The following is a 9,140-nucleotide window of genomic DNA, read 5'->3' on the forward strand; positions in this document are numbered from 1 at the left end:
ATACGAAGAAAGGACACTTAGGCTAAGTTTTATGGGTGCTAATCTAGCAGCTGGATTAACAATCCACGTCAGCTAGGACAACCTCCTAAGTCATATGAGAGTGCTAATCTAGCAGCTAGATTAGCAATCCACGTCATCTGGGACCAGTGTCCAACGCTGTTTGGTTCAGCGCTTTAAATCTCAACCGTTAGATCAGAAAATTAATTTCCCAGCGCTGAACAATTCAGTGTAAAGGTCACTTGGTTCAGCGCTTCAGTCTCGCTGCTAGTTCAACTGCGAGAAAATGCTAGGAGAGAGAACTAGTGTTAACAAATAGGCCACACTTTTTTTTTTTGAACTGCAACACTTTTCTGATAATCTAGCCCCTCAATCTAGCCCATATGACTTAGCCTTAGTAAAAAACTGATTAAAAAATTTGAAAAATGAAAGATTACAGAGCGCAGTGTACATCCCCGCGCAAGATAGCAAAACCTATCCTCGTGAACGAGATAACCGAGGATAGAAATAATAAACACGGGAAAGAAGAGAGGAAGAAAAGGACTACTAGAAGAAGCCTAAACGAAAGAGATGTGATAGAGAATCAGAAACCAATTTATGACCTTTTCAGAAAATCTCGTAGACCCTAAACTTGTCTCAAATTAGGGTTTTCATCTCCTTTCCTGCAACTTTGAAAATTTCCACTTAGTTTTTTTCTCCAGCTTTAAGAGAAAGTAAAAAGCCCCAAAAAAATATCTTCAAACCAAATCACCAATTCTCAGGCTAAGGTAAGAACTCTCTACTACTAACTCATTAGGTTTGACTTTATCTGTTATTTTCAGTCTATTTCTTTTCTTCTGCAAGTTGATATTCAGTGGAAATGTTGTTTTTTTTTTTGGTTTTGTGACGAGTTACATTTTTATCCCAAATCCATTGCCATTACATACAACTTACGCAGTATCCTTTTTTTACCATGATATTACTAACTAAACTACTAAACAGCTTGCAAAAAAAAGTCAAACTATAATGTCCCCCCCATTTCCCCTATGTGGATATATATATACTGTTTATTTCTACAGTGAAATCACAAGGATCTACTGTGTTACGTGTTTGGCAACTTATAAGTATGGGAGGTTTTAACATTACAAGTTCGTTTTTTATCTTTTATATATGGCAAAATATGAATCTGATGCATCAGTTGAAATAATCGAGTTTCTAAGCTTGCAAATGAAAGAGTATACCTGAATGTGTTCCAAAAGCTGTTTGTTTGTGATGAACGAGCTGAATGCTAATGCATTGTTGATATGTACATTTTTTTTTTCAAATTTTTTTGCTTATGGTTTGTTGACAATGGGTTTACAATTTTGTCGAGCAGGTTATTTATATCAACATGGGGTCAGATGAAGTTGAAACGAACGATGAGAGAACTCATGATACACAATCTATTTGTTTGCATGCGTTTTCGGATTTGTCACATATCTCTCCACCAATGTTTGTGGCTCTTTTGAAGGCGTGTTATGTTCGTGGTAATCTTTCTTTCTTCCATGTCTATATGGTTTATCTTAACATGCAAAGTAACAGTCTGGGTGTATTACTAGTGTTAAGAGTTCTGTTAGTATGAATACTTCCATTTTGTTTGCCACTGAGCGTTGTGCTGATATCTTTTATGCTTATTTGTACTCAATAATGTTCCTTCTGAAGGTACTGAAAAGGCCACAAAGAAATTCCAGGTTCTTCAGCAACAGGTTCATCTAGTACTTCAGAATTCTCCTCAGCCCGGACCTGCTACTTTTGTTTTGCAATGCCTCTATGTCTTTCCTGTTCTTGGACCTTTATACACCGAAGGCTTCAGTCACTTAATTATATCTTCTCTTCGTCGTCTTCTAAAAACCATCCCAGCAGAGTCTGAAGCAAAGAAACTGGCTGCAAAAATATTTTTGGACGTCACTAGTGGCCTTGTCAACCATGAAGAGAGAATTTTCATAAAGCTGCTTGAAGTTGTTGACGTCAAATTAGAAAACATCGCGGAAGCCATGTGTGATCCGGAGGTGTATGATGGTAATTTGGACAAAGCAAAGGCGTACGTGGGACCATATATTTTTAAATTGGTAGAATCTCAATCGTTTATGCTGGCTGTAACACTTCTGGAGCGTTTTTCAATACGTCAGTCTGGAGAGGAGTTTCTAATGAGGATGATCGAAGAAAACCAATTCAAAGCAGCAGAAAAGTGGGCAACATACATGGGGAAGCCCTTGCTAGTTATACTGATCAATAAATATCTTGACTTGAAGTTGTTAAAGAATGCTTATGAACTTATAAAGAAGAACGACCTTAAGCAGGATTTCCCGGAAGTGCATCTTATGTACAAAGAGAGGTATGTTTTTTTAACTATCATCTGCATTTGACTGTGTCCTTGATTTCAATTCTCGAATTCTTGATTTTTTGTTTGTTTGATGTTCTTCTCAATTAATGGAGATATTCCATCAATTTGCAGTCAACTGAAGAAGTTTGCAGAAAAAGGACTGTGGGATATCGCTGAGTCAAGGGTTAACAATAATAGACAATTACTTGAGTACCTGGTAAGAGGAAGTTTTTGAATAGTAGATGGTCATGTCCTTATGATCGATGCACGTTGACAGGAAGAAAGAGTCTGATATATTTCTTCATGGTATTTAGGTATATTTGGCAATGGAAGCAGGCTATTCAGAGAAGGTTGATGAATTATGCGAGCGATACGCCCTTGATGGTTTTGCCAAATCTCAAGGTACCACCATCTGATAGATAATCTTTTGATTAAAGTTTCTCTTTCCACAAGTTACCATCTGGGTCTAGACTGTGCTATAGGAGTAGCAAGTGAACACTGTTCACGTGTCGCGATACTTTCTTCAAGTTCATTGGCATGGAGTTAGTCAATAATGCTTAAGCCCTTGAAGTTGATAATTTGTCTCAGATTATTAGCAGTGTTAAATGTCTTGAGCGATGACCCTGCACCTTCTTGAAATCCTTCCCCTTACTACTTCTACGCCCCTGTATGCTTTACTGTAGAATCTTTTTCTAACATGGTTAATTTCTTACATTTTGATTGCTTGAGTGGTTTTTTGTTAATGTTCTTAGAACACAATGCTGTCCAGTGGAAATGATTTGTCATTCGTAATCTACTTTTGCTCATCTGTGATTTTTGATGTGTTTTATACTTCCCAATGACTCGTGTTGCATCACAGAACCTCAAGCAAAACCTACAGTTACCCGTTTCTTGCATCTCAAGGAGCTGATTGTAGAAGATATTAAATGGGTTGATGAAGCTGATGGTCTTCTTAGTGCTACATCGTACACCGAAGAATGTAAAGTTATAGGTGTAGACTGTGAATGGAAGCCAAATTATGTAAAAGGAAGCAAACCCAACAAGGTAATTTTTGGCTAGTTGCTAACTTCATCTTTGAGTCCTGCTCCCAATCTTCTAAGTATTGATATTTGCATGCCTGCCATAGGTCTCCATCATGCAGATTGCTTCAGAAAAAACAGTATTCATCTTAGACCTGATAAAGTTATCTAAAGATGAACCTGCATTGTTAGACAACTGTCTAAAGCGTATTCTGCATTCTTCTAGCATTCTGAAGCTTGGTGAGTGAGTATGTTGAATCATCACTTAGGATTTTTCTGTTTTTGCCCTCTTTAAGAGAAAGCTGCATGATATGTAAACTTTCATCAGATGATTTATCACTGTACTCATACGCTTAATGAGTGTCACTTTCATACATAGAAGCGAGATATACAAAACTATTAAGGCCACTGAATCTTGATTCTGCATTCAAGCTCACAAAATTTTTTAACTTGGGAAAGATTTTGGATGAATTCTATTTGATCAATGATAAGGTAACAAGTAACAACTGACAGAATAACGGTTCCTCTGTAGGCTATAATCTGCAATGTGATTTAAAGCAGCTTTCACAATCTTATGGAGAGCTGGAGTGTTTCAAGCACTTCGAAATGCTACTAGATATTCAAAATGTGTTCAAAGAACCTCGAGGTGGTTTGTCAGGGCTTGCCAAGGTATATAAATGACAACTATGCACCTTCTTATCTACACCCCGCTACTATAATGTACAGTATCTTTTATTTGTAACTTTTTAGAGTTATGGGGTTTCTCTTTCTAAGAAAGACGTAGAGGAAGTTATAATCGGCTAAAGTTCTTAAGTTTTGGCATTTTAGACTGATATGAATTTTACTTGGCAATAATATGTAATGATTGACACAGAAAATAATGGGAGCCAGTTTGAACAAAACGAGGAGGAACAGCAACTGGGAGCAACGACCATTGACTCAGCAACAAGTATTTACCTCTTTACTTATCTTTTTCCTTAATTTACGAGTCATTGAGAAATTTTCGTCGAAGTCTATGATAAAATTCCTTTGCATGCCATGGACTGTACGCCAGAAATTTATTCGCGCACTTGCAAGCATGAACATGCATGCTAATCTGCAATGTACAATGATAGTTCCTATATTTCTTTTATTTATATCAGGAGCTGATATGAAATAACTTGCAGATGGAATATGCTGCACTTGATGCAGTCGTACTCATTCACATATTCTACCACATTCGAAATCAACCTCAGGCTGCGAGTGCCAACAGTGGACAACCCAAAATGGAATGGAAATCGAACATTGTAAGTCAATAGTGCAAATCATTACTACATATATTCTCATGATATTAATTTATTATTTTTGAAACGAGACCATACGTTGGATAGTGCCTTATGAAATAGACACATCCGCATCAAATTTCTTTTTTACGAGGTTTTAGGACCGGGGATACGACTACGAGGTTTCATAAATCTCATCAATTATGTTCCTCCATTCAACATGAATTACAAATTTGCAGATTTCAGAGAATCTGCTGCCAGCGGTTTCATCTTTGCTACAAACTTATGACAGTTCAAATGTTTTTTTTTTTTTTTCCGATAAATCTTCAGGTTTCACACATCGTAGACACAAAAAAGTCCAAGGCCAAGAAGACACCCAAACCCAAGAGTACAAAGGAAGTTCGTCCCATGACTAACGCTCTGTCCAACTAATGCCAGGTCACAGGTTCAGCCCACTCTTTGCTGCCAGTCGCACATTACCATGTATATTTTCATTTAGGTAGACAGTTAACCACATGCTTCTCCTTTTGCTGAAATTCCCCACTAATTTTCTCAAACATCATGTATATATATGACAAACTGGAGCAACGATTTCCAGTTTCTTTGAATGACTCATTACTACTTTTGAACTCTTTTCTTATCAAACTAATTTTCACGTCACCGACACATCTGAAACTCTATCCGTGAAGTTCATCAATTTTAAATTCGTTCAAGAATTTCAATGGTGGTTCACTGATTTATGTTTCAAGGTCAAAATTACTTCCAGTGCCTATAGATTAACGGCAATAAAATACTATTAGTATTATGTGAATGTGTGTTTTTCAGGCAAAAACTGTCATTTTGTGAAGTTTTTGGCTGAAAATGCAGCTGCATTTTCTGGATCCGTATTTAATCTGGAACAAGGTTTGTTAAACTCTTCTCCTAGAGCTGCATTTTCTGGATCCCGTATTTAATCTGGAATAAGGTTTGTTAAGCTCTTCTCCTAGCACCCGACTTTGTTGATTTTATTAGTCTTTTTTAGAACTTTTGATGACTGAAAGTTGCCCCTGTTGAGTTAAGAGTAGGTGCTAGAAATTCTACAGTAGTGCCAAGAGGATGAAGAGAGGAACCAAAGACATTTTAGGGAGAGACATTAAATATGATCGCAGTGTTTGTTTTATTCAATTTGCTGCTCAAAAGGCAGATTTTGCTGTGCCCAACAAATTTTTACCTGGTTCAACACACAGGAAGTGTTTTATATAGTTAATTCCAGAATGCTGACACAGAATTGGGGAGACAGACAGGAATGTCCTCCGCTTTGTATTTTACTTGTAAATCGTAGAACGAGGGGTGAATCAAGCTGAATCTTGACTGGTGGATGGTAGGAAATAACTAACCCGGGCTGGCTCTAACAAAAGTTAGTGTATAGTGGAGTTGCGCGCTTAGTAGAACCCCTAAACTTGTGGTGGTTGATTTTATAAAATGGAAAATTTCGAAACACAACAGAATCTGCATTCCTATGTGATAGGGATTTTTATTTGTTGTGCACATCTATCTATTTGTATTGCTAGGGGCGGTTCAAACTGGCCAAAAAGCTCAAGAAAACCAAGAAACTGGCCAAAAAGCTCAAGAAAACCAAGAAAAGAATTAACCAGTGGAACAAGAATGTTTTTGTTTTTGGGGATATCGCAACAAACATCAACAAAGCGAAACAACAGTTGGAACATGTTTGTTCCATGAATCATCTACACAACAGAAGTGCAGACTCGCATATTGGCTTATATAAAAGAGAAATTCTCGAAGGATAAAAGTGGAGATAATGATATACAACCGGGGACAGGGTACTTTCACAAAAAGGTGATGAAAAGATACAGAAGGAATAGAAGTGAGACACTCAAAGATAGTCAAGGATTGTGGGTGGAGGGTGCTAAACAAGTGGAAACTTTGATCACTAATCATTTCAAGGAAGTGGCAACATCTTCTCAACCAGATGCCGAAAGTGGTTTCATTAATCTCATCAAAGAAGTTCTCAACTTGGATGATAATGCTAATCTCAATAGATTGCCCACTAAGGAGGAGGTAAGGTCTGTTATCTTTTCTGTGCCACGGGATAAGGCTCCAGGACCAGACGGATACTCTCCCAACTTCTTTCAAATCAATTGGGAGGTAGTGGGAGAGGATGTCTATAAGATGGTCCTGAGTTTTTTTACTACTGGCCATCTGCTAAAAGAAAATAATGCTACTTTTATTTCTTTAATCCCTAAAATTGAGTTCCCGCAGACTCCGACTGATTATCGGCCGATTAGTCTATGTAATATAGTGTATAAAGTCATCTCCAAAACCTTGGCTAATAAACTCAAGAGTCTGCTGCCAAAAATTATTTCCCCTTATCAGGCCGCCTTCGTTCCAGGAAGGTAGATTTCTGATAATATCATGATCGCTCATGAGTTAATCCACACTATGAGAACAAAAAGAGGAAATGAATTCCTCATGGGAACTAAAATCCATATGTCTAAAGCATTCGACCGGATTGAGTGGCCTTTCTTCCTCTCAATCATGAAAATAATTGGCTTTGATACTAAGTGGTGTGGCATGGTTAATCAGTGCATCAGTACTGTGTCGTCATGTGTTCTCATTAATGGGGTTCCAGGAGAACAGTTCAAACCTAGTAGTGGTGTGAGACAAGGGGATCCCTTGTCTCCCTATTTGTTTATAATATGCATGGAGGCGTTGTCTAGAGCTTTTTCTGATGCCGAGAGTCTTAACTTGATTCAAGGTATCAAAATAGGGGTCAATGCCCCCTCTATATCCCATCTCCTTTTCGTGGATGACCTTCTGGTTTTCACTAAAGCGGACATTGAGCACGGACAAAATATTTTGAACCTTTTTACTGAATTTAGTAACGCCTCGAGCCAGCTCATAAATTTCGAAAAGTTTGGGATTGTTTTTCAAACACTCACCAAACAGTCATTGATGGGGTTGTTAACATCTTGGGGGTGAAAAGAATATCCATCAATGATAGATATCTAGGCAGCCCTATTTTTACACACACATCCAAAATAAAGTCTTTTCAACATGTGGTTGATATAGTGGAATCTAAACTCCAAAGTTGGAGTCCTACTCTTTCTTATGCTGGGAAAAAACTCTTGTTCACACATCCTCTTCCACTGTCCATATTTATCAAATGAATTGTTTTAAAATGCCACAAGCTATGATAAAAGAAGATTGATAGTCTCCAGAGAGATTTTTTTGGGGAAAAGATAAAGAAGGAAATAGTGGTTTATATTTGAAAGCTTGGATTTCTTTTTGTAAACCTCAAAGCTTAGGGGGACTGGGTTTCCTTAATCTGAGGAAATTCAATTTGGCAATGTTGGCTAAGATGTGCTGGCGCCTATTAACAGAACCGGCTTCACTATTGGCTCAAATAATGGAACACAAGTACTACGTGGGTCAAAGCATACTGGCAGAAAGTTTCAAAGAGCGGGGTAGGTGTAAATAATCCACAGGGCTAGGTGGCGAGATCCTAAGCTAAGTTGCACCAGGAAACAAAAGAAAAGAAGCACCGAATAACTCGAGCATGCACGAAGAAAGAGAAATCACATGGGCCGAGTGTGACAACCACCTAGCTGTCGGATGTGACAAGTCTCCGATCATCTGACAAGACTGACATAAGATCAGAAGGTACTCGGTCAAACAAAGGAAGCGAGTCAAAACAAAGGGACGAGAAAGGAGAGGGCGACATCGGACCAAATAACATCAAGGGATCGGCCTCGGGTATAACGCCATCAGGAAACTGAACCACATCGACCCACCAACAGGTCGGAGGAGCATCATCGAGGAGGAATAGAAAGATAGATACACCATGAATTACATTGTAACTTCGTTGTATCCCAGTCTTAGCCTATAAATATAAGGGCTTGAATAGAGTAAAGGGCAGGTTGTAAGTGAGAGAAAGTTCACACTTAGAGAGAAAAGAAGTCATTATTGTGAGAGATCATCACTTGTAACCAAACTTGAAGTAATATTAATCATTCCTTTCACCCCGTGGACGTAGGTAATCATGCCGAACCACGTATATCTTTGTGTTCATGTTTGTTCATGCATCTTCACTTTGGTTTAGTTTAGTAGTTTCACCCTTGGATGTAGTGTGCGATTTTATGCTACTACATTCTGGCGCCGACTAAGGGGACCGTCTAACGTTTTCGGATACCTTGATTTCATCCACCAAATGAGATAATCTAAAGCTCCTAAGAACACCTTGAGTGCTAGTTGATGCTAAGAGATAAACTCTATTGGTGTGACTCTTTTCGTTTTGTTTGTTCTTCTCGTTTGGACAACAAAGTTAGATTTTTGTTTATAAAGTTTGGTCATTAAGAAAGGTTTTCAGTTAGTTTGTGTCTGGGTAGCAAAGGCGACAGGAAGATCTTCAAGATCTCCCAAATAACGCCATCGGCGTTTCGTAGTAGACACGGTGAGATTCTGTCGACAAATCGGCTAGCTGTGTTAGTCAGCGAGTAAAATAACATTTTTTATAATTAGTTA

At 38.1% G+C, this 9,140-nt stretch overlaps 1 protein-coding gene across 1 annotated transcript; it reads left to right on the forward strand.

The window, feature by feature from the left end:
* The first annotated feature begins 532 nt into the window (after positions 1-532).
* Positions 533-5,299, forward strand: LOC113334969. Its single transcript, XM_026581193.1, has 11 exons — positions 533-764; positions 1,352-1,502; positions 1,678-2,350; positions 2,471-2,555; positions 2,653-2,740; positions 3,198-3,382; positions 3,465-3,597; positions 3,890-4,026; positions 4,232-4,306; positions 4,524-4,643; positions 4,950-5,299. Exons 2-11 carry the CDS (start codon positions 1,367-1,369, stop codon positions 5,049-5,051), a joined length of 1,734 nt encoding a protein of 577 aa, XP_026436978.1. The 5' UTR covers positions 533-764; positions 1,352-1,366; the 3' UTR covers positions 5,052-5,299.
* Positions 5,300-9,140: the final 3,841 nt, after the last annotated feature.

Source organism: Papaver somniferum, unplaced genomic scaffold (genome assembly GCF_003573695.1).
Source record: "Papaver somniferum cultivar HN1 unplaced genomic scaffold, ASM357369v1 unplaced-scaffold_137, whole genome shotgun sequence".
NCBI classification, from domain to species: Eukaryota; Viridiplantae; Streptophyta; class Magnoliopsida; order Ranunculales; family Papaveraceae; genus Papaver; species Papaver somniferum.